General features: G+C 42.8%; 1 protein-coding gene across 3 annotated transcripts in view; it reads left to right on the top strand.

Moving 5' to 3' along the window:
• The window catches only part of LOC137375154 (alpha-1,4-N-acetylglucosaminyltransferase-like), a 54,009-nt gene extending 29,342 nt beyond the window's left edge, over positions 1 to 24,667 (top strand). For all 3 annotated transcript variants that reach the window (XM_068041851.1, XM_068041849.1, XM_068041852.1), the window contains exons 2-3: positions 8,370 to 8,830; positions 17,450 to 24,667. In XM_068041851.1, the coding sequence (XP_067897952.1) occupies positions 8,402 to 8,830; positions 17,450 to 18,061 (1,041 nt within the window). In that variant the 5' untranslated portion in view covers positions 8,370 to 8,401 and the 3' untranslated portion in view covers positions 18,062 to 24,667. The remainder of the gene's footprint in view (positions 1 to 8,369; positions 8,831 to 17,449) is intronic.
• The last annotated feature ends 1,954 nt before the right edge of the window (positions 24,668 to 26,621 follow it).

Below are 26,621 nucleotides of genomic sequence, written 5' to 3'. Positions count from 1 at the left end.
CTAGCTAAAGTGAACTGACAAATTAGATTAAGGGATAGGTCAATAGAGATGCTGTGGCAGACATTTAAAGGGCTATTTCAGAATACACAGAATAGCTACATTTCAATGAGAAAGAAAGATTCCAAGGGTGGGACCCGCCATCCGTGGTTAACAAAAAGAGTTAAAGATAGTATCAAACTGAAAGAAAAAGCCTATAATTGCACATAGATGGGAGGCAGGTCAGAAGATTGGACAGAATAATAAAAACAGCAAAGAATGACTAAAAGATTGATAAGGAAGGTTAAATTAGAGTACGAGAGAAAGCTAGCTCGAAATATAAAGACAGATAGGAAGAGTTTCGATGGATATTTTAAAAAGAAAAGAGTTAAGAAAGTGAGTTTTGGTCCTATAGAAAGTGAGTCTGGGGAATTAAGAATGGATAATAAGGACATGGCAGATAAATTGAACAGGTATTTTGCATTGGTCTTCACTAATGAGGATACAAGTAACATCCCAGTATTAGCTGTAAGTCAGGAAATGGAGGGGAGGGAGGAACTCAAGAAAATTACGATCATCAGGGAAGTGGTCCTGACAAACTGTTGGAGCTCTGGGCAAACTCGTCCCCAGATCCTGATGGACTTCATCCTAGGGTGTTAAAAGAAGTGGCTAGTGAGATAATTGATGCGTTAGTTTTAATTTTCCAAAATTCCCTAGATTCGGGAAAGGTTCTATGAGATTGGAAAACAGTGTATGTAACTCCTTTATTCAAAAAGGAAGGGAGACAGAAAGCAAGAAACTATAGGCCATTTAGCTTAACATTTGTCTCAGGGAAAATGTTAGAAGTTATTATTAAAGACGTTATAGCAGGGCATTTAGAAAAATTCAAGAGAATCAGGCAGAGTCAACACGGTTTTGTGAAAGGGAAATCACTTTTAATCAATTTATTGAAGTTCTTTGAGGGAGTTACATGTGCTGTGGATAAAGGAGAACCAGTGGATGTATTGTACTTAGATTTCCAGAAGGCATTTGATAAGGTACCACATCAAAGGTTATTGCAGAAGATAAAAGCTCAGAGTGTAGGGCGTAACATATTGGCATGGATAGAAGATTGGATAGCTAACAGGAAACAGAGAGTAGGCAGAAATGGGTCATTTTCTGGTTGGCAAGATGTAACAAGTGGTGTGCAACAGGGGTCTGTGCTGGGGCCTCAACTTTTTACAATTTATATAAATGACTTAGATGAAGGGACCGAAGGTATGGTTGCTAAATTTGCTGATGACACAAAGATAGATAGGAAAGTAAGTTGTGAAGATGACATAAGGGGGCTACAAAGGGATATAGATTGGTTAAGTGAGTGGGAAAAGACCTGGCCAATGGAGTATAATGTGGGAAAGTGTGAAACTGTCCACTTTGGTAGGAAGAATAAAAAGAAGCATATTTTCTAAATGGTGAGAGATTGCAGAGCTCTGAGATGCAGAGGAATCTGGGTGTCCTAGTGCATGAATCACAAAAGGTTAGTATGCAGGTACAGCACGTAATTAGGAAAGCTAATAGAATGTTATTTTATGAATAGTTAATCATGAGGGGAATTTTATACAAAAGTAGGGAGGTTATGCTTTCGTTATACAGGGCATTGGTGAATGTTGTGTACAGTACTGGCCTCCTTATTTAAGGAAGGATGTAAATGTGTTGGAGGCAGTACAGAGAAGGTTTACTAGACTAATACCTGGAATGGGTGGGCTGTCTTACGAGGAAAGATTGGACAGGCTAGGCTTGTATCCGCTAGAATTTAGAAGAGTAAGGTAACTTGATTGAAACATATAAGATCCTGAGGGGTCTTGACAGGGTGTAGGTGGAAAGGATGTTTCCCCTTGTGAGACAATCTAAAACTAGGGGTCACTGTTTAAAAATAAGGGGTTGCCCATTTAAGACAGAGATGAGGAAAAATTTTTCTCTCAGAGGGTCGTGAGTCTTTGGAATTCTCTTCATAGAAAGGCAGTGGAAGCAGAGTCTCTGAATATTTTTAAGGCAGAGGTAAATAGATTCTTGATAAGCGAGGGGGTGGAAGGTTATCGGGGGTAGGTGGAAATGTGGAGTAATCAGTTCAGCCATGAACTTATTGAATGATGGAGCAGGCTCGAGGGGTCGAGTGGCCTACTCCTGCTCCTAATTCATATGTTCATACGTAAGTAGAGAAATCAAATTAGCAAAGGAAGACTTGAGGAGGTGTTCATAGAGGGTATTCAGGGCAGTTTCTTCTAACAATACATTGTGGAACCAACCAGGGAACAGGCTATTTTAGATCTAGTACTGTGTAATGAGACAGGATTCATAAATAATCTCAGTAAAACAGTACTTAAGACCTTTGCTCCAGAACTTGCCGCGCCCCTAGCCAAGCTGTTCCAGTACAGCGACAACACTGGCATCTACCTGACAATGTAGAAAATTGCCCAGGTATGTCCTGTACACAAAAAGCAGGACAAATCCAACCCAGCCAATTACCGCCCCATCAGTCTACTCTTGATCATCAGAAAAGTGATTGAAGGTGTCGTCGACAGTGCTATCAAGCGGCACTTGGTTAGCATTAACCTGCTTAGTGATGCTCAGTTTGGTTCCGCCAGGGCCACTCAGCTCCTGACCTCGTTACAGCCTTGGTTCAAACATGGACAAAAGAGACACAAGAGGTGAGGTGACTGCCCTTGACATCAAGGCAACATTTTGACCGAGTATGGCATCAAGGAGCCCTGGCAAAACTGGAGTCAATGGGAATCGAGGGAAACCTCTCTGCCAGTTGGAGTCATACCTGGCACAAAGGAAGATGGCTGTTGTTGTCGGAGGTCAATCATCTCAACTCCAGGACATCTCTGCAGGATTCTCTCAGGGTAATGTCCCAGGCCCAACCATTTTCAGCTTCTTCATCAATGAGCTTCCTTCAGTCATGAGGTCAGAATTGGGTAAGTTCACTGATGATTGCACAATGTTCAGCACCATTCGTGATTCCTCACATACTGAAGCAGTCTGCAGAGAAATGCAGCAAGACCTGGGCAATATCTAAGCTTGGACTGATAAGTGGCAAGCAACATTTGCGCCACACACATGTGCCAGGCAAGGACTATCTCAAGTAAGAGAGTTTCTAACCATCTCCCCTTGACATTCATTGGCATTACAATCTCTGAATCCCCCACTATCTACATCCTGGGGGTTACCATTGACCAGAAACTGAGCTGGAGTAACCATATAAATACCGTGGCTACAACAGCAGGTCACAGGCTAGGAATCCTGCGGCAAGTAAGTCACCTCCAACTCCCCAAGGCCAGTCCACCATTTACAAGGCACAAGTCAGGAGTGTGATGGAATACTCTCCACTTGCCTGGATGGGTGCAGATCCAACAAAACTCAAGGATCTTGACACCATCTACAAGACGCAATGCAGCAATGCACCAAGGCTCCTTAGATAGCATCTTCCAAACCCACGACCTCTGCCACCTAGAAGTACAAGGGCAGCAGTTGCATGGGAACACCACCGCCTGCATGTCCCCCTCCAAATCACACACCATCCTGAACTGGAACTATTTCGCCATTCCTTCACTGTCAGTGGGTCAAACTCCTTTCCTAACAGCACTGTGGGTTTACCTACCCCACATGGACTGCAGCAATTCAAGAAGGCAGCTCACCAACACATTCTCAAGGGCAATTAGGGATGGGTAATAAATGTTGTCCTAGCCAGCGACTTCCACATCCATGAACGAATAAAAACAAATGTTCCCCAGAGAACATCAATCATAACATGATAGAATTCCACATTTGGTTTGAGGGTGAGAAACTTGGTTCCGAAACTAGTGTCTTAAATATAAGCAATTCAAAAGATATGAAGACAGAGCTGGCTAAGTGGACTGGGAAATAGATTAAAAGGTAAGAGGGATGATAACCAATGGCAGACATTTAAGGAGATATTTCATTATTCTCAACAAAGATATATTCAATTGAGAAAGAAAAACTCTACAAGAAGGATGAACCATCCACGGTTAACTAAGGAAGTTAAGGGTGATATCAAATTGAAAGAAGAGATATACAATGTGGCAAAATTAGTAGTAGGCCAAAAGATTGGGAAATTTTAGAAACCAGCAAAGGGAGAAAGTAGTATATAAGGATGACAGTAGCTGAAGTAAACATAGGTCCCTTAGTGGATGAGACTGGGGAATTAATAATGGAAACACGGAAATGGCAGAGACTTTGAACAAATATTTTCTTTCTGTCTTTGCAGTAGAAGACACAAAAAGCATCACAATAATAGTAGAAAATCAGGGGGTAAAAGGGAGGGAGGAATTGAAAGCAATCATTATCTTCAGAGAAAAAATACCAGGCAAGCTAATAGGACTAAAAATTGACTGCCCTTGACATCAAGGCAGCATTTGACTGAGTATGGCACCAAGGAGCCTGAGCAACATTGAAGTCAATGGGAATCGGGCAAAACTCTCCACTGGTTGGAGTCATACCTAGCACAAAGGAAGATGGTTGTGGTTGTTGGAGTCCAAATATCTAAGCCCCAGAGCATTGCTGCATGAGTTCCTCAGGGTAATGTCCTAGATCCAACCATCTTCAGCTGTTTCATCAATAACCTTCCTCCATCTTAAGGTCAGAAGTGAGGATGTTCGCTGATGATTGGACAGTGTTCAGAGCTATTCGTGACTCCTCAGATACTGAAGCAGTCTGCGTCCATAAGCAGCAAGACCTGGATAACATTCAGGCTTGTGCTGATAAGTGGAAAGTAACAGTCGCACCACACAAGTGCCAGGCAATGACCATCTCCAACAAGAGAGAACCTAACCATCTCCACTTGGCATTTAATGGCATCTCTGAATCCTCTACCGTCAACATCCTGGGGGTTACAGTTGACCAGAAACTTAACTGCACCAGCCGTATAAATACTCTGGCTACAAGAGCAGCTCAAAGGCTAGGAATTCTTTTTTTCTATTCGTTCCAGGGATGTGGGCGTCACTGTCTCGGTCAGCATTTATTACCCATTCCTAATTGCCCTTGAGAAAGTGATGGTGAGCAGCCTTCTTGAACTGCTGCAGTCCATGTGGGGTAGGTACACCCACAGTGCTGTTAGGAAGGTAGTTCCAGGATTTTGACCCAGTGACAGTGAAGGAACAGTGATATAGTTCCAAGTCAGGATGGTGTGTGGCTTGGAGGGGAATTTGTAGGTGGTGTCGATCCCCTGCAGCTGCTGCCCTTGTCCTTCTGGGTGGGGGTGGTAGCGGGTTTGGACAGTGGAATGAATGTTTAAGGTGGTGCATGGGGTGCCAATCAAGTGGGCTGCTTTGTCTTGAATGGTGTCGAGCTTCTTCAGCGTTGTTGGAGCTACACTCATCCAGGCAAAGTATTACATCATACTCCAGGTTTGTGCCTTGTGGACAGCTTTGGAGAGTCAGGATGTGTGTTACTTGCCACAGAATCAATCTTCAGCCAGAGGTGCAGAGTTAGTGATCCATCTTGGAATCCTCCTGAAGTCCCCAGCTTCACAGATGCCAGTCTTCAGCCAATTCGATTCACTCGCGTGAAATCATGAAACGACTAAAGGCATTCGATACTGCAAAGACTATGGCCCTGACAACATTCCGACAATAGTACTGCAGACCTGTGCTCCAGAACTAGCTGCACCCCTAGCCAAGCTGTTCCAGTACAGCTACAACACTGGCATCTACCCAGCAATGTGAAAAATTGCCCAGGTATGTCCTGTACACAAAAAGCAGGACAGGTTCAACCCGGCATATTACTGCTCCATCAGTCTACTTTCAATCATCAGTAAAGTAATGGAAGGTGTCATCGACAGTACTATCAAGCAGCACTTGCTTAGCAATAACCTGCTCAGTGACACTCAGTTTGGGTTCCACCAGGGCCACTCAGCTCCTGACCTCGTTACAGCCTTGGTTCAAACATGGACAAAAGAGCTGAACTCAAGAGATGAGGTGACTGCCCTTGACATCGAGGCAGCATTTGACCGAGTATGGCATCAAGGAGCCCTAGCAAAACTGGAGTCAATGGGAATCAGGAGGAAAAGTCGCCACTGGTTGGAGTCGTACCTCATGCAAAGGAAGACGGTTGCAGTTGATGGAGGTCAATCATCTCAGCTCCAGGACATCACTGCAGGATTTGCTCAGGGTAGGTTCAAGGCCTAACCATCTTCAGCTGCTTCGTCAATGAGCTTCCTTCAATCATAAGGTCAGAGGTGGGGATGTTCGCAGATGATTGCAGAATGTTCAGCACTATTTGCGACTCCTCAGAAACCGAAACAGTCCGTGTAGAAACGTAACAAAACCTGGACAATATCCAGGCTTGGGCTGATAAGTGGAAAGTAACATTCGCACCATACAAGTGCCAGGCAATGACCGTCTCCAACAAGAGAGACTCTAATGATCACCCCTTGACATTCAACGGCATTACCATCAAGGAATCCCCCACTATCTACATCCTGGGGGTTACCATTGACCAGAAACTGAGCTGGAGTAACCATATAAATACCGTGGCTACAACAGCAGATCACAGGCTAGGAATCCTGCGGCAAGTAAGTCACCTCCAACTCCCCAAGGCCAGTCCACCATTTACAAGGCACAAGTCAGGAGTGTGATGGAATACTCTCCACTTGCCTGGATGGGTGCAGCTCCAACAACACTCCAGGATCGTGACACCATCTACAAGATGCACTGCAGCAATGCACCAAGGCTCCTTAGATAGCATCATCCAGACCCAAAACCTCTGCCACCTAGAAGTACAAGGGCAGCAGTTGCATGGGAACACCACCACCTGCATGTCCCCCTCCAAATCACACACCATCCTGAACTGGAACTATTTCACCATTCCTTCACTGTCGGTGGGTCAAAATCCTTTCCTAACAGCACTGTGGGTTTACCTACCCCACATGGACTGCAGCAATTCAAGAAGGCAGCTCACCAACACATTCTCAAGGGCAATTAGGGATGGGTAATAAATGTTGTCCTTGCCAGCGACTTCCACATCCATGAACGAATAAAAACAAATGTTCCCTAGGGAACAGCAATCATAACATGATAGAGTTCCACATTTGGTTTGAGGGTGAGAAACTTGGTTCTGAAACTAGTGTCTTAAATAAAAGCAATTCAAAAAATATGAAGACAGAGCTGGCTAAGTGGACTGGGAAATAGATTAAAAGGGACGAGGGATGATAACCAATGGCAGACATTTAAGGAGATATTTCATTATTCTCAACAAAGATATATTCCATTGAGAAAGAAAAACTCTACAAGAAGGATGAACCATCCACGGTTAACTAAGGAAGTTAAGGGTGATATCAAATTGAAAGAAGAGATATACAATGTGGCAAAATTAGTAGTAGGCCAAAAGATTGGGAAATTTTAGAAACCAGCAAAGGGAGAAAGTAGTATATAAGGATGACAGTAGCTGAAGTAAACATAAGTCCCTTAGTGGATGAGACTGGGGAATTAATAATGGAAACACATAAATGGCAGAGACTTTGAACAAATATTTTCTTTCTGTCTTTGCAGTAGAAAACACAAAAAGCATCACAATAATAGTAGAAAATCAGGGGGTAAAAGGGAGGGAGGAATTGAAAGCAATCATTATCTTCAGAGAAAAAATACCAGGCAAGCTAATAGGACTAAAAATTGACTGCCCTTGACATCAAGGCAGCATTTGACTGAGTATGGCACCAAGGAGCCTGAGCAACATTGAAGTCAATGGGAATCGGGCAAAACTCACCGCTGGTTGGATTCATACCTAGCACAAAGGAAGACCAGTTAGTCTATCAGCTGTTGTGGGGATATTACTGGAACCTATAATTAAGGACCGAGTCACTGAGCACTTAGAGAAATTTGAGCTGATTAGAGAGAAACAAGATGGATTTGTAAAGAATTGGTCATGTTGAACAAACCTTATTGAAATTTTTGAGGAAGTAACCGGAGTAGTAAACAGGCAAACAACTATGGACGAGATATGGACTTAAAAATATATTTTGATATAGTTCCACACAAGAGACTGTCAGCTAAAATTAAAGCTCATGGAATTGAAGGCAAATTATTCATCTGGTTAGGAAATTATTTACGCAGTCGGTGAAAAAGAGTAGGAGAAATGGATATGTGCTCAAAGTGGAAGTGACTGGAATTGTCCCTCAAGGATCTGCAAAGCAGATGTTAAGCTAACAGGTCTATAATTTACTGGTTTCTCTCTCTTATGTGCTGGAAGAACATGATTTTCCAGCATTTTTGTAGCAGTCAATAACATGATAGCTATATGTATTTGACAAAACTAGATCAACCCTAATTCACATCTGTACAAGCATTAATGGTGAAGTCATTCACTACTAAAACATTCTTCATCTTCATATTTTACAGGAGCTTTTGAAGAAACATCCCAGCTCGACACCATGGTTTCTGCATATAAATCGGGTCTGCTCATCCTCACATTTACAATTTGTGGTGTGCTGTACAGATTGTGTAACATGGACACCTATCAGTATGTTAAAAACAACATCTTGGAAGCAGCCCAGATGAGAACGAAAGCTGACCCAAAACGTTCAAACATAACCATTAAAACTGGGATTCTGTTTTTGGAGACAACTGACAAAGTGGAGCCGGCACCATTGGTGGTGTGTTCAGTGGAGGCTGCAGCTCGTTTAAACCCAGATAACCCTATCTATTACTTCATGAAGGGATTCAGTGGCAACTTAACACAGTATCCACAGCCTGACTATGCTGGTATCCCTTTGCTTTCCTCGATAAGTAATGTTGTCCTTCTACCTTTGAAACCCACTGAACTATTTGAAGGCACTCCTCTGAATGGCTGGTATCAAAAGGTAACCAATGAATAGAAATAATTTTAAAGATTACCTCAATTTTTAAATATAGCAGCTACCATGCAATATAAATTTGGAAATGATGAGAATTGTAGATATTTCCTGTTAACCCTGTGAGACTCGACTTAAACAAGATACTGAGACGAGTGATAAAATTAACCACAGACACAAAGAGTAATTTCCTTTCTGTTCACTTTATTAAAACAAAAATGATTTCTCAAGTCCTAGTAACTAAATTTACTATAAGATTCAGTAGCCAAATACATACAGATTCCTCTGCACATGCCATCTTCTTCCTCATAGACAGTTTCTTTGACTCCACTATTGGCTAGCAACACAGGCGAGCCCAAGGGCCTCCTTATATCCACTTTGATGCCGCATGTTTCTTGGTTTTCCTGCATTGTTGTTCAAGTCTGCTAATTCCACTCTGTCTCCAGGTATGCCTTCTCTTCTCATTGGTGACACAGCCTCAGCCAGTGGTGCTTCAGGGGTCCTTTAATATCAGTCTTTTCTTTCTCCACTTTTCATTGTTAAGTCTGTTTCTTGTTTCATCATATTTTTCTTTATCAGTTTATCCTGTTGGTTCAGCACTTCTTTACACAACAAAGCAGCATATTCTGTGCCAGAGGTGCCTTTAATCAGGCATCTGCCCCTTAAGGATATGTAGGTCCATCACACTTTGTGTTCTTTTTCTTTGTTTATGGGATGTGAGCATTGCTGACAAGGTCAGCATTTATTGCCCATCCCCAATTGCAGCTGAGAATGTGGTGGTGAGCTGCACACCTTTACTACATGCATTGTCACTAACACGTCACATCCCAATATCCTTTGTATTTCTGTCTTGCCTTAAATCCCCACAGAATAGCTGGAAGACAAAGTTACTCTTGGATCTCAAAGAATATCTCTTGTGCAACATGGTTCAGTAAAACATAGCCTAGTATCCCGTGATGCACCAGCATTCTGTTGTTCAACATTTCCAGTCTTATTCGATCTATCTCTCTGGAATATTCTCTGAGAAGGGAAAGTGGTTTTGTTGCTTACTTTTTCTAAACTGTATGGTGGATGTATCTGTTTCTAACTGAATGAGTAGTGCTGACTATTGGATTTGCTTGAACAATGCTGTTTATAGTTGGTTTTTGAGTCGCAATTTACATTATTTGAAAATTAAAATGTAAAGTTGAAGAGCAAATATGCCAATTGTTCTCACCCTGTTCATTATGTGACCAGAATATGATAGAATTTTACATCAAGTTTGAAAGTGATGTAGCTCAATCCGAAACTAGGGTCTTAAATTGAAACAAAGGAAACTACGAAGGTATGAAGGCAAATTGGCTGTAATAGATTGGGAAACTACATGAAAAGGTATGATGGTAGATAGTCAATGGCAAGCATTTAAAGAATTAATACAAGGTTTACAACAAATTTACATTACTTTGAAGCACAAAAACCCAGCAGGAAAGGTGATCAAACCATGTCTAACAAAAGAATTTAAAGATTATATTAGATCAAAGGAAGAGGCTTATAAAGTTGTCAAAAAAGTAATAAGCCTGCGGATTGGGAGCATTTTAGAATGCAGCAAAGGAGGACCAAGAAACTGATAAAGTAAGAGAAAATAGAATATGAAAGTAAAGTAGCGAGAAACACAAAAACAGACTGTGAAAGCTTCTATAGATATGTGAAAAGGGAAAGATTATCAAGGACAAATGTGGGCTCACGACAGGAAGAGACAGCGGAATTTATAATGGGGAATAAGGCAATGGCAGAGAAGCTAAACAAATACTTTGTGTCTGTCTAAACAGATGAAGATACAAAAAACCGCCTAGGAATACTATAGAACCAAGGGATTAGCAAGAAAGAGGAACTGAAAGAAATCAGTATTTGTAAAAAAAGTAGTATTGGAGACATTAATGGGACTGAAAGTTAATAAATCCCCTGGATCTGATGATGTCCATCCAGAGTATTGAACGAGGTGGTTGTAGAGATAATAAATGCATTGGTGGTCATCTTCCAAAATTCTGTCGATTCTGGAATGGTTCCTGCTGATTGGAAGATAGCAAATGTAACCCCACTATTTAAGGAAGGAGGGAGAGAGAAAATGGGGAACTACAGACCTGTAAGCCTGACATCAGTAGCAGGGAAAATGCTAGAATCGATTATAAAGTATGTGGTAACTGGACATTTATAAAATATTGGTAGGATTGGGCAGAGTCAAACTGGATTTATGAAAGGGAAATTGTGTTTGACTGAGGATGTAACCAGCAGAATAGATAATGGGGAACCAGTAGTGGATTTGGATTTTCAGAAGGCTTTCGCGAAGGTCCCAGACAGGTTAGTAAGTAATATTAGAGCACATGGGATCGCAAGGATTGGGGGTAATACACTGGCATGGATTGAGAATTGGTTAACGGACAGAAAACAGAGAGTAGGAATAAACGAGTTATTCTCAGGTTGACAGGTTTTGACTAATGGGGTACTGCAAGGGTCAGTGCTTGGGCCCCCTAGCTATTAAAATCTATATCAATGATTTGGATGTGGGGACCAAATGTAATATTTCCAAGTTTGCTGATGGCACAAAACTAAGTGGGAATGTGAGTTGTGAAGAGAATGCAAAGAGGCTTCAAGGGGATTTAGACAGGCTGAGAGTGGGCAAGAACATGGCAGGTGAAATGCAATGTGGAAAAATGTGAAGTTGTCCATTTTGGTAGGAAAAACAGAAATGCAGAATATGTCTTAAATGGTGAGAGATTGGGAAGTGTTGACGTCCAAAGGGACCTGGGTGTCCTTGTTCATAAGTCACTGAAAGCTAACATGCAAGTGCAGCAAGCAATTAGGAAGGTAAATGGTATGTTGGCCTTTATTGCAAGAGGATTTCATTACAGGAGTAAAGAAGTCTTGCTGCCTTGGTGAGACCGCAGCTGAAGTATTGTGCACAGTTTTGGTCTCCTTACCTAAGGAAGGATATACTTGCCATACAGGGAGTGCAACAAGGTTCACCAGACTGATCCCTAGAATGGCAGGATTGTCCTATGAGGACAGATTAAGGAGACTGGGCCTATATTCTATAGAGATAGAAGAATGAGAGATGATGTTATTGAAGCATACAAAACTCTTCTAGGGCTCGACAGGGTAGATGCAGGAAGGATGTTTCCCCTGGCTGGGGAATCTAGAACCAGTGGGCACAGTCTCAAAATAAGGGGTAGGCTATTGAGGATTGAGATAGAGTCATAGAGAGATAAAGCACTGAAACAGGCCCTTTGGCCCACCGAGTATGTGCTGACCAACAACCACCCATTTATACTAATCCTATATTCCCTACCACATCCCGACCATTCTCCTATCTGCACTTGGGGCAATTTACAATGGCCAATTTAGCTATCAACCTGCAAGTCTTTGGCTGTGGGAGGAAACCGGAGCACCAGTCAGAAACCCACACGGTCACAGGGAGAACCTGCAAACTCTGCACAGGCAGTACCCAGAACTGAACATGGGTCACTGGAGCTGTGAGGCTGTGGTGCTAACCACTGAGCCACAGTGCCACCCTAAGATGAATTGCTTCACTCAGAGGGTGGCAAACCTTTGGAATTCTCTACCCGTGACTGTGGAAACTCAGTCATTGAGTATATTCAGGACAGAGATCGATAGATTTCTAGGTATTAAATATATCAACCGATATGGGGATAGTGCGGGAGCAAAAGAGTTTGGGTGGGTGGCTCTTGTATCCCTAAGTATAACTATAGGTTTACCTGCCTCACTTGATGGATATGGAGGTACTTTTCTTTTAGACAATAATTCCTTATAACTCTCAGGTATCTTGTTCATGACAGCCGCACTCACAGTGGTATTTGTATTTAGCCTTACACCTGCAGTCAGTGCTACAGCCTGATCTGTTGTACTCTCATTCAGGACCCCTTTCTCTGCATTGGCTTTGTGTACCCTATACGTTCCATGGGTTTACCCCACAATTTCCAGCATTCTGCATGAAGGTGTCACACCTTGTGACAATGGTAACACTTAGGCTTGCACTTCCAGCCTCAGCATCTTCCTTTCTAGCCTGAGGAGAAGATCCTGGGGCATTCCCTTCCTGTCCCCAGCTACCTGCCTTCCTTTTACCCTCCCATCTTCTATTGTTTTTGGGATTGTGGGGGTGACGAACAAAGGGTTTAGGCTTATAAACAAGCTTGTAATTCTCAGCAATTTCCGCTGCCTGTCTGACTGTTGAAACCTTCTGGTTCTCTATATGGGTTCTTACGAATGGAGGGAGTGAATTTTCCAAGAAAATTAGTTCCCTAAGGTTCTCATATGTGGCCTCTACCTTTCGTTCCCATATGTAATGATCAAAATTAATTTGCTTTACCCTCTCAAATTCTATATAAGTCTTTACAGACAATCGCTGGAGGTTCCAAAATTTCTGCCAGTAAGCGAGAATAAATTTTTTTTGCCATCTCACAATCTACAGAAGCCTCCTCAAAAAGCATGGAATAAACACCATGAGCTCTGCCCATCAACCTGTTTTACATAAGCAATGTCCAATTTTCATTTGGCCACTTCATCTGTTGATTATCTTTTCAAAGGAAATGAAAAATGCCTCTACGTCCCTTTCCTCAAAGTTAGGGAGAGCTTGTATAAATTTAAACGACTCTCCATTGGTTCCTCGCTGGGGTCAGATCTTCCCCCACCAAAACCTTCACTGGAGTCAAGACCACCCCTTTGTCTTAGTTCCATCTTTTTAAATTCGAATTCCTTTCCTTCTCATTCTCTTTCCTTTTCCTCAAGTTCAAGTTTCTTCATTGTCAATTCTCTTTGAAATTCAAGTTCTTTCAATTCTATTGCTCTTTCTTTTTCCTGTTGAAGCTTACGTTTTTTCCATTCCTCTGCTATTAATTCTCTTGTTTCTCTTAATAGCCTAGGATATATTTCGTCCAGGCCTGGACAAAATTATAACCAGCCCATTTTGGAAAGAAATCAGGAAGAACTATTTTTACCACATTCTCATTCCCATCTCAACTCATTTACAACTGGGAACATGTTGGAAACACACACAAAATCGGAGAATAGAACTTATCCCCCTGCTGTCATCACACTTACTGTCAGTTTGATACCCAGCCATGGCTCCCACTGAAAACAGGTGAGATCCTCACAATACAATGCAAATTCTGGTCCTATGTATTAATAGGATCCCAATGCAATTTTCAAGTACCAATGGGCAGAACACACACTGCATGTCCTTCACACACATACACACGCACACACACATTTGCTCAGACTATTCCATCATATTAGTGTTTGTACAAAGTTACAGAGCTTGTGTGGTGGGTAAATGTGATGAAATAGTAAGTGTTCTAAATGGGTAAAGCCCTATTACAAGTGGCAAGACATACTGATTTTAATTATAACTATATCATAAATAGGGGAAAAGCTCATTAAGGCCCATTTTTTCCTACTGGAATCACAATGCATGATCGCCCTGCACCTGGTTCCATTGTAGCAGACCACATACCAACTTTGTGCTGCCTCCTCACCTAAATAATTAGTGTGTAGCCCAGCATGGTCTGAAGCCCTGCTGACTGACTGTACATTCAACAGGCGCCTGGCAATGCAGGACTAGCCTGTCCCTCTTATGGGGCGCAGCACATTGCATAGAAGCTGCTGCAGACTGTGGAAGAATTGAAGAGAAAGAAAAGTAGAGGAAATGGGGAATCAGGCGAAAGACAGGTCTCCCAGGTTTTCTGATGCTGTGCAGGAGGCATTTGTTCAGGAAGTGTAAAGGAGAGGGATGCCATGTTTCTGCAGGGGTCGGGGGCCCTCAAAGTTCCTAAAGAAAGGAATAGGAGCAGCTGGCACCGTGGACCTGGTGGCAGTGCCGGAAGAAGTTCAATGACCTCACATGGGTTGTCAAGGTCAGTGAATACATCTTCAAATGACCCACTACACACTCACAATGCACCACACGCCTATTACTCACCCACCAACAAACTCCAGTGTTAATCTTTTAATTGTGTTTCAATTGTGTGATTATCTGCAGGTGGAGGGTGTTAATTGGGTTCTTACTTGTGCAATGAGAAGCAGACACTTCCTGAAACTGGTGGAGGGGTTTGAGTGTACAAGAGGGTGCCCACCGAGTGGTCCAGGCAGGGGTTTGCTCCACGACGTTCCTTGTTGCTGCCTGGCTCTCATTATAGGTGCGCTGCCCTCACGTGATCGGTGTGACTGAGGGGATCATTAGCTGAGTGTATAGTGGCTATCCCTTCTCAACCAGCAGCCTGCTTCTGGTTCAAAATGTTGGCCCAAATATGAGGCTGAATTTTACGCTGCCCCAGTGGGTCGCATGGTGGCGTGGGGGCAGCGTAGAATTGAGCGGGAGGCTCCGGGAGGTCTCCACTCCCCACTCCCGCCTCCGGCCAACTTTACAGCGGTCAGGCGGCGGGGGGGGGGGGGGTGGCGGGTAGGTGGAGGAAAACGGCCCGCCCGCCCAAGGCCAGTCAAGGCCCTTAAGTGGCTCTCTCCTGCCTCCACGGGTATTTTACCAGTGGCAAGCGGGCGTGCTGGGGACGTGAAAGGACGCCCAGCGATACCAGCCGGCCTTTCTGTGCGCTGCGGTGGGGGGGGGAGGGGGGTCGGTGCCATGGCCGTCAGGCACAGGGTGCCCGATTAAGGGCCGCCCCCGCCTCCCAACCCAACCCTGGGTCCGAAGACGCTCTCCCCTCCCCCCAAATAACTACCGTTGCCCCACCGCCACGACCGATCTCCCCATCCCTGGTCAGGCAAGCCCAACTTACCTGAAGTCCTGGCTCCATGTCATTGGCTGGGCTGCAGACCCAGCAGTGGCCACCGTTCCTGGTGGCACTGCTGGGACTAGGAGCTGCTGGCCCGCTGATTAGCTGGTAGCTCACTGGGGTGGGACCTCCTCCCTCAAGTGGGTGGAAGTCCTGCCTCGGGACACTTAAAGCCCGGGGGGAGTCAGATCCCCAGGCGAGGCAGAAGCAGGTTCGCCACCAACATTTACGTCAGTGGCGAAGTCCCATCCGCCTCCGGTAACATCCAGCCCATGGTGGGCATGATTAACTGCCCTTGAAATAGCAATATTTGAAATTCTTTGCGCATTTGAACACTTGTTCAGCTTGGAGTGACTAGAAGAAGGTGTTAAACAGTCCTGTGCAACCTAAAATGGCAGATTGTGTGCCAAATCAGCTTTAGACTCTGTTTGACACCACGATCTTCACACTCTGCATGCTTCTGGTGCAGGCACAGCACATGCACACTAGCTCCCTGTCAATCTGGACGACTATTTAGGCCGTGCAGGAAGTGGTCGGAAGCGTTCTGTCTGATTATTTTTCAACTGTTGCTTAGTTTAGAGATACAGCACTGAAACAGGCCCTTCGGCCCACCGAGTCTGTGCCGAACATCAACCACCCATTTTATACTAATCCTACACTAATTCCATATTCCTACCACATCCCCACCTGTCCCTATATTTCCCTACCACCTACCTACACTAGGGGCAATTCATAATGGCCAATTTACCTATCAACCTGCAAGTCTTTGGTATGTGGGAGGAAACCGGAGCACCCGGAGGAAACCCACGCAGACACAGGGAGAACTTGCAAACTCCACACAGGCAGTACCCAGAATTGATCCCGGGTCGCTGGAGCTGTGAGGCTGCAGTGCTAACCACTGCGCCACTGTGCCGCCCCTAAGGAAGTTTTCCCCAATGCCACTACACAGCATCTTGCAGCACATGACTGCACGGACATGCAGCCAAGTTTCAGGCAACAGCTGACTGTTTATGGCCCTGCAGATTTGCAAGTGCTCTGCAGCAATTCTGCAGGCATCCTTACAACAGACATACAGAACGGCCTTTACCTCTCTGCTAACATGGATCCTGAGAAGATTGGTCCCCATATCATTTCCAGGTGCAGTTGCCAGGCCTCACTAAACAGTTGTTGGCATCTTGACAAGTGCAGAGAAATAGGTAACACTGATTCTCCATCACCCGCCATGCTTCTTTCATGCAGTGCCTTGTAAAGCACAACATGCTTTAATCATGGTTCTTTAGCTCTTTAGTTCATGTTTGGATCAAGGCTGTAATGAAGTCTGGTTCCGAGTAGCCCGGGTGAAAACAGCTTGACGAGAAATGAGGAAGAAAGGTTAGAATTGTTTCCCGAGGAGCGGAACTGATGGGTCAATTTCCTTTAAAGATATGGTGCTAGGGTTTCATAAGATGGTTCATTGTCAATATCAGGAGAAGCAGAATGACTTCAGCCAGCACGTGTCCTTCTTTTTCCCCATTTCCAGCATCCTCTCAGTAGCAAAGTTCTTTATTTCTAGCCTTCCTCACAAACACTTTTTGTACTATATATTGTGCCATGTCGTGGAAAGGTGCTGGTTTATGCCCATAATTCTGCAGGGAGAGACCATTGGGGATCAAAGCAATCACACACTCTTTACAATCTTGGTCAGAGAGTAGCTTCGGGTGATACCTGAAGCCCCAGCCAAATGGGTTTTGTAGCTGCAAATAGTTTTAGTTTAAGGAGGAGCCACAAAGACTCGAGAAGAAATAGGTTTAAATATGCTGAAACTGAACATTATGGATTGCACTTGACTCTGTACATTAATCCATAGGTAAATCCAAATTTGGAAAGATATTGGACCCATGTACTTGCTGATGGCTGCAGGTTAGCTCTGCTATGGAAATACGGTGGCATCTACCTGGATACTGATATTATATCAATGAAGACTTTGCCATTTGCCAATTTTACCTGTTCACAAGGCGGAAAATTTTTCAATAATGCAGCAATAGGATTTCGTGTAAACCACCATCCTTTTATATTAGACTGCATGGAAGATTTTGTGGCCCATTATATTGGACACGTCTGGGGTCAACAAGGCCCAAATCTGATAACCCGTGTTTTGAAGCAATGGTGCAAGTCCAATGATCTGGACAAAGTCACTGGAAAGGAATGCAATGGAATCTCTTTATGGATCTCGAGGCGGTTCTATCCAATCCCATATCAAAGCTGGGAAAAGTACTATGTTCCATGGAAAAGGGAGGACATCGAGAGCTTCTTCTCAGGTACATATGGAGTCCATATCTGGAACTATATGAATTCCAAAAAGAGAAAAGTTGTTTCTGGAAGTGGTTCATTAATAGAATATCTTTTTCAGATGTATTGTCCAACTACATACAGAAATTTAATTCAATCTAGAAATAGTTCAGAGTCACTTAGGGCCTGAAATTTCTGAAACTAGTGAGGACAATAAATGTATAGATTGTCCAAAATGGGGGCACACTTTGGGACAGAACCTGGAAATTCCAACATTACAACTTCATTTTGCTCAACAGAAATCTCACCAGTTGTGAACTGAATTGAGTTCTGTTGTAAATGCTCCAAGACAGCACTACAATGCCCATTTGCTCCATGAGGAACATTTGAAAATCTCTACAGCATGGTGTTGGGTTTCTATTATGGCAGAGTTACTTTGAACTATTTCTGCTGAATTTGGGTTTTTAAGGTATAATATTGTGATTCTGTTTTGATAATGTTATTTTGTATGTTATTCAATATTATCTGGGATGGCTTAATGCTCATCTAATACTGAGGGCTATAAATGAAAACATGTTTTAATCCCAAACACAGATTCCCTTCTATTTATGAGTATGGAACTCATGAAAAAAGTTTGAACAAACATTAAATTATAGACACAAACTGATTTGAGTAGAAGCCCATTAAGCAGAATGGCAATTGTTGTGTATTTCACGAATTACCAGCCGGAGACTCGGAAGTCAGGTTTTCACACATCTCTATTATACAACATGCATGAGGGAGGTCACAGCTACAGAGCAAACACCATGACTGAGTCCTCCCGAGAAATAGATACATTCGCTTTTATAGGTTTTGGTTGCGTCACACTATTTAGTTTCTTTTGAGACTGATTGCACATGTTCCAACCACAAAATGTTCCAGGTTTCATTCCAGTGCATACCTGCATCCTGCCTTATTGAGTCCTGACCTGCTTCTGCTAGTAATGCAACCCAATATTCTCGACTCTACATACCTTACTTCATACAGTATATTTAGTAATCACGGGGATGGCTAGAACGAGCTCAAGTATTACATTGTTTTTCACATCACATCCCACTACTGCAGGGGTGACTTGCGTCAGGGCCCAGATCTGGCATCGCATTCATCCCCTCCTGTTGGGCATTCACAGTTAAATTGACATTTGTAATCTAAGATGGTACTTCTCCCTCATGTATCTGCCGAAAGTTCTCCCTCATTTGTTCTATAAGCCACCCTTCCCATATGGTGCATACCTGGCCCAGCCTGTTCTGCCTTCAGAGAGTTGCAGGTCCTGAATTATCTCGTTAATGGTTTTGCCATGTGTTTCTAGGATGCCCACTATATCTAGGTCTCCTTGCACTAACTCCTGATCGTTAACCAACTGATCATTCCATTGCATGCTGTTGTTCCCTGAGAATGTTCTTTCCCTGGTGGGTTACAGTCCTGACCTTGTCATCCAGGAAGGCCAAATCTAGGGTATTAACTATGCCAGTTACTGTATAAAATACTGTGGATACATCATTGAGAAGATGTCTTCAGAACCACCAGCCTCTCTGGGGTTGTTTTTCAACCCTTCCAGACGGCGTGTTTGATGGAGCACCTGCTTTATCAGTATACGATGCAATCCCCTTATTGCACCTGACCACTATTCAGGTAGCCCCAGAGCAGATACATTCAGGATTATACTCAGAAGTTTGTGTGGTACATTCTCAGGAACTTTCTTCCCCTCATCAATTAATACCACTCCATTTGCTGATCCTGTTTATTGGGTAGGGCATTCCGGCTCTGCCTCAATAGCTTTTGTGGCCGTCACTGCCACAGTAGCAGAATTTGATTCTCATGTAATGTTATTTCACTCACAGTTTCTTGGTGCTGGCATATTGAGTCAAAGAATCTCCCCAGGCTAGTTAACCCTTGGGTATAGTCCCCGCTGAGTCGTATGTTATCTTCTTTGTCTTGACTGTTCTTGACCACCAGGTGGGACACCAGAGCATCACGATCGTGCTGGGGCCCATCTATATTTACCTGCAACGAGATAATTAATACGGAAGTGTCTGTCCCCTCATCCTGTGGATAAATCACATGAGCGGTTAAATGGTTTAACTTGTGACCAGTGCTTCCATTTGCGCTTAACTCGCTCATCAACCGCAACGCATGTGTCACTGATCAATACTACTTCATCCAGTCCATTCCACCTGGGTTGCCACCCTGGTTTCTCAGGGAGTACGTTGACCGTCACCTTATCCCCTACACCCGGTAACGTGGGGTCCTGCTTCCCTATTTCCTCCCGGACTCTGTCCTCCCTCTCTCTGCCAGCAATCGGGCTTTTTGTGTCTTCTTTTACCGCATTGATCACATTCAATGCGACCTCCTGATTTTCTCTTGCGGCAATCTATTGTCATGTGATCTGGTTTGCCACATTCAGAGCAACTCTGTCCTCTTGGTGTCATTGTTGTCACAGAAGGTGGAGATGCTTTGGTATTACTCGCACATTGATCTACCTCACTTGTCCAAGAGATGATTTGAATGAATGCATCCCCGACTGGTAATCTTAGCACTGAGACATTCCTTAAGCATCTTAAGAAAGACACTATCATCTCTGTCCGGGTCCTCTACCCCTCCGTATTCAACATAAGCATTATACTTCCTCTCTGCATATTCAATACATTCCACTGCACATCCCCCTCCCTCCCCCTCCCAGCTTCTGCATTATTCCTGCAACTGCACCCCAGTTACTCTGGCTTTCTCCCAACGTCTCTCTAACTTTTTAAAAAATCTTTGTACTGTCGTAAATCATTGTCTGTCCAACTCCCAGTCCTGTATTCGGTTGGGAGTTTCTGTCATGCCCCCTTTGGCATCTTAGCTTGTATTAGAGCGTGATGATCATTCTTATGTGTATCGTGTATCTCGCTTGCTTCTTCTAGATTTTTCCAAAATTCTAAGTTATTTTGCTTTTATTTTAGGAACCTAAATCTTTCAAGATCATCTGTTTTTCCACTGGTGTAAAGGGTCTGTAAACCTGTCTCATTATGGTCTTGAAGCCCGAGATCCCTTCCTGTATCGATATTCCCTCCATTTCATTGTTGTATCTCTGTCCCTTTTTATCACGTATTGTCCTTTCATAAGTTTCCCCTTCATAGGTAATTAGTATATTCACTGTGAATTGGAGCCATTGGCAACGATGGATATGACGGGGATGCGGACGGTCCTGGTGATTTCTTTACACATTTATTGGTCCCGTCAGGGGATGGGTCAGTGTCCCAGTCTTCACACCACCCGTACTCAGCCGCCTCTTTTACCAGGTTATTCCAGTTGGGTTCATCGTCTGCATTTCGTTTCATCTGTCTATTAATACTAATATGTCTTATTCTTACGCCACAGTCTTTGCATCGTCATTCGTACAATGTGCACAAAATGAATACTCCTTTGTCTTCTTTGGCCTTTTTATGTGTTGTCCACATTGTCCGTTTTCTCCCCACTCTTCACTCCAACCTTCCATCTTCATCATCCCTTCCAGTTTCTTGTATTTCTCTTTCAAATAATCGACAAAATTTAAACTTTCCCTTTCGTCTTCACCACCACCTCCTGACATCTCACTTCCTTTCCTTGGCATACTTAATCTGTTTGATTTTATCAAGACTTTCCTATTGTCTTTTTCTCATCTACGGATTACCCTCCTGGTTAATGCCCCGCTCGCGCCCGCCTCTTTCTCCCAGAGGCTCGTTCATGTCACCCTAAGTGAGCACCCGCCAGTCGCTACCTACTTGCCCTGGTATCTTGTTCAAATCCAACCAGGTCGGTATCATCCTCCCTAAATCATGTTACGGACTACGGTAAAATAATTACCTGTCTGCTCAGTTAATAGGAATGCTGCCTGTCGTGTTGTGTCCTTCCAACTACGCCAATTGTTGTGGTGTATTTCACGAATTACCACCTGGAGACTCGGAAGTCAGGTATGCACGAGGGAGGTCACAGCAACAAAGCAAACTCCATTACTGAGTCCTCCCGAGAAACAGATACATTTGCTTTTATGGGCTTTGGTTGCGTCACACTATCTGATTTCTTTTGAGGCAAACAAGATCAGTAGTTGTGACTGATTGCACTTGTACTGGCAACAAAATAGAGTCATCGTGTTTTTCAGCATAGAAACAGGCCCTTTGGCCCAACGTACCTGCGCCGACCATCAAACACCCGTCCAAAACTAATCCCACTTCCTTGCAGTTGGCCTGTAGCCTTGTATGTTATGGCGTTTCAATTGCTCATCTAAATACTTCTTAAATGTTGTGAGTGTTCCTGCCTCTACCACCCCTTGAGGCAGTGTGTTCCAGATTCCAATCACCCTCTGGGTGAAAGAAGTTTTCCTCAACTCCCCTCTAAACCTCCTGCCCCTTACCTTACATCTATGCCCCCTAGTAATTGACCAAAAATGCTCTCGGCTTTCTTCGAGCACACACCTGCTTCTTGCCTAATCGAGTCCTGACCTGTTTTTGCTAGTAACGTAACTTCTTTATCTAATAAATGTTGTAATTGTGGCTGGCTTAAGCTTCCTACATGACATTCAGTCACAGATGCGTCATTCAGTATTTTTGCAAAGCTTAGCATATTAAGTTAACCTTTTTGTTCTCACATCAGCAATCTATATGCCATTCACTATAATACCTGATTTTTAGTGCTGACGATCAAGCTGCCCTCTGCTTCACTAGTGGGTTTTTTACTTCAGCATCTAATACAAAGTAGAGAGAAGGTAAGCACCAGTCAAGATGTGGTGACAGAGGAACCTTTGGGATTATCAAGGAGTGGGTTTTGGGGGCATTTAGTAAATGTGGAGTTTTACTGCTTTGAGGTTCAGTAGGCTGGGGTATTATTGTAGTGTTTTGAGTCAAAATATGAAGGTTATTTGTTATGCATCTGAAAGAACGACAAAATGCAACATCTTCTGGCCTTGTTGCGAGAACACCGCAAGAAATTACCAATCGCACAGTCAGGAAAGTGTCCATGATTGAGATTCAGCAACCGAGGCTATGTCATTCAAGCCAGAATTTATTTGTACAATCATAAAAGATTCCCAATGAAATGAAATTATGTTTCCGAGGAAGCACAAGAAAATATCAATCCCAACAGAAATAGTGATTCGACAAAAATAAGAACAAATCAGAGTCTTACTGTTTCATTGAAACAATTTCAAAGTATCAATACAACAGCAATTGAGTGCAGTTGGGTTACAATCCTGTGCTTGATTCCCCATAGACTAAGAGAACCCAAATACAAACAGCTAAGTCAGAAAGTCTTTTGGCCCTAATTCATAATTTTGCTAAGTTAGAATATTTCAGGAAATAGAGGAATTGGAATAATTCTGTTATCTGGGAAAGATACCTGACAGTTAATGGATATCACATTAATGAGTTTGATCCATTTACTTTTGGATAGCCTGTGCCTGTGGATAGTGTTCTGGGGTAGAAATTACTGTTGGTGAAAGTGAGGAAAATTGGTTGGTAAGGAGTTGGAAAATTAAGAATTAGAGTTCTCACTGGTTTGCAGCCTGCTTCACAAGTCTTGCAAAACCCCTGACCTAGTTTCCACTGATAATTGTCACACAGAAGGTCACTGTGAGGTCATGAGGTACCAAAAGTTAATTAAGACAAACATAATGAAGCACCCCATGATGTCAGTGTTCTCCTGCCCATTGCAGAACAATCAAAAATGGGTGGTAAAGTCTGCAATGTTATCACCTGCTGGGGAGGAATCTCTTGAAGGTGCAGTAACAATTAGGCATTGCATCTCATCACAGGATTTCATGTAAGAGGTAAAAGACAAAGCAGGCATGGCTGGAAGATCAATGGCGCCAGAATTGGTCTGTTCAACCCATAATTTACAGGCCCAGGCACATCAACCTCTTGTCTGTGAGAGAGAACATGTCTTACAATGGTCATAGAGCTCTGCTACATGCTGCAAGGTGACCTTCAGTCAACATCCACTATTGAGACTTAAATACAAGTGGCAGCCAAAGTCACTTCCACTCTCTACTTTTATTCTTGCACTGCCTTCCAGGTTAACATAGCTTTTGCGTTTTTACACAAGATATTTTTTCAGGACCCATGTCACCAGTCATTGGACCTTGCATCCTATATATCTGGAGTATACCTTTTGGCTCAATATATAGATAATTCATAGCATGGCCCATGTATCATACAAGAGCACTCTTAACCTGTATAACTGTTAATGACTGATGATTAACACTGAAAAACAAATCAAACTGATGCAATTCTAAGGTTTGTAAAGATTTATAATACCCTTGAAAGCCATTTAGCCATTTAGAAGCTTCACAGGCCTGGCTGTGAAACCAGAATAAAGCGTTGATGCAAATGTTTAAAGGACATGATTAACAACACTTTGATTAATTCTGCAGAAATTAGAATCCCTGATGAAGAAGGTACTTATCAAAGAAACTATAAAAGAATATTCAGAAAATATGCAAAGCCTAAAGTAAATGAAATCAATGATGGTATTGCAAACAAGAAAATTATAATTTTGAAGACATTTTTCAATTGGATCAACCATTGGTTCAGAGCATTTACATAAATTTTGAAAATACAGAAAGTTTAAGATGATTGGTAGATTTTAACCTTGATCACCCTGTGGTAAACTGTCTGGAGTGGATCATCCACCCATTATACACCATGCCTGATTTTCCACTCCATTGAAGTCAAAAAGTTTGAAATCGACCCCATGTCTTCTTGAACTTTGGAGAAGTAGCAAATAAAATAGTCTTTATTGATAACCTTTTGTCAGTTGTCATCATTTGTGTACATCTTTCAATAACCAAGAGGAGAATAGTGTTAAACGAATGCTGCACTTTATTCATGAAGAATGGCGTCTTAATTAACATGGACTGAATTGCTTTATATTGGTCAATTTGAATGAAGATAATTAGTGCATCTGCTAATAAACCCTAGACATAAATAAATCCTGATGTATACATCCTGCAAAATAGCAGTTTTATTGTGGGATTTCAGAGACAATATTTTTTACTGTCTATTAAATAATATTTCTGATTTAACTGTCATTTGTTGGATCCTTATCAATCTTTTTCAATGTTACTCCTTTCATTCTGATTATTCTGCACGTTGATGAAATCTCACATAATTTGCAAGTTTAAATGCTTTTTTTTAACTCCCTTTACTCATATCCATTGTAACTATTAATATTAACAGAATCCCAGAATCATCAATTGACTTCAGCTTTTCAAGAGGAATGATAAGTGAGAAGTACTCTCCCATTATTTATCTAAATTTTTAACTCATTTTCTATTTGACCTGGACAGCTTGCAGTTCAGCTGCAAATCTTATGATAAGTATTTCATCAAATGTGTTTGAAAAATTAAAACATCACTTACATCATCCTCCAATCATGGTAAATCTTTAAAAATAACTACAACAGATTTGTTACCCATGCCATCACTACAGGTTGGTCAGGAGTATGCTTCTTACAACTTCTTCCGACTACTTTGTAACAGGCAACGGAGCCAAAATTACTCAGCCTTTCTGGCTCATTCCCACCACAACTCCAGTGGAATGTGGATACGAGGGCCAGATGGGGCTCGAATATGCCAGGTTCCGGTTTATACAGTGAGTTCGACTGCTCAGGAGTCATAGGAATATAGGAACAGGATTATGCCATCTCGCCCCTAAGCATCTGCCACCGTTCAATGAGTTCAGAGCTGATCTGCAACCTAACTCCACATACCCACCTATACCCCATCTCCCTTCATACCTTTGAATAACAAATATCTATCAATCTCAGATTTAAAATTTACAATTGACCTAGCATCAATTACTGATTGCAGAAGAGGGTTCCAAACATCTACCACCCTTTTTTGCATCAAATTGTTTCCTAATGATCGTATTGAACAATGGAGCAGGCTCGAGGGGCCATATGGTCTACTCCTGCTCCTACGTCTTACATTCTAATGCTCTTAATTTCACTCCCGATAGGTCTGGCTCGAATTTTTAGACCATGCCCCAAGTACCAGACTCTCCAACCAGCAGCTATATTTTCTCTGCATCCACTCTATCTGCCCACCTTAATATCTTAAGAACTTCAATCAAATCACCCCTTAACCGTCTAAATTTCAGGGAATACCAATCCTAGTTTGTATAATCCTACCTCATAATTTAACCCTTGGAGTCCAGGTACCATTCTGGAGAACAAATTCTGCACACCCTCCAAGGCCAATATATCCTTCAAAGGTGCAGTGCCCAGAACGGAACACAGTGCTCCAGCTGAACTACAAGCTCTCCAGATCAAATAGAAAATGGGTGAAAGGGACAGTACTCCTAATTCATCATTCTGGTTGAAAGGCTGAGATCAGTTGATTGTTCTGCAATTCTGTTAATATTAATAGTTACAATGGATATGCGTAAAGCGAACAACCAGGGTTTTGTATAGCTGAAGAATGGGGCTGTCAGGCACTCGAGGTATACCCGAAGTGCATGTAAGCTGCTCCTCAACCCCCCACCATCAACAAACCTGTGGGATTCAGCAGTATCAGCACCAGGGGCTGTCAGTGGGTACGGTCTGATGCAGTGGTTGGGATCAAAACCTATGTAATTTCAAGGCCAATTTCTTTTATTTATTATTGTGCTCTGAGTTATATGGGCAAGGTCACATTTTTTTCCCATCTCAAGGTGCCCAGAAGAGGCAGTGCTGGATCTTCTCCTATAAATATTGCAGTC

This window comes from Heterodontus francisci, chromosome 11 (genome assembly GCF_036365525.1).
Source record: "Heterodontus francisci isolate sHetFra1 chromosome 11, sHetFra1.hap1, whole genome shotgun sequence".
In the NCBI taxonomy this organism is placed as follows: Eukaryota; Metazoa; Chordata; class Chondrichthyes; order Heterodontiformes; family Heterodontidae; genus Heterodontus; species Heterodontus francisci.
This window is presented reverse-complemented; position numbering and strand designations above follow the sequence as displayed.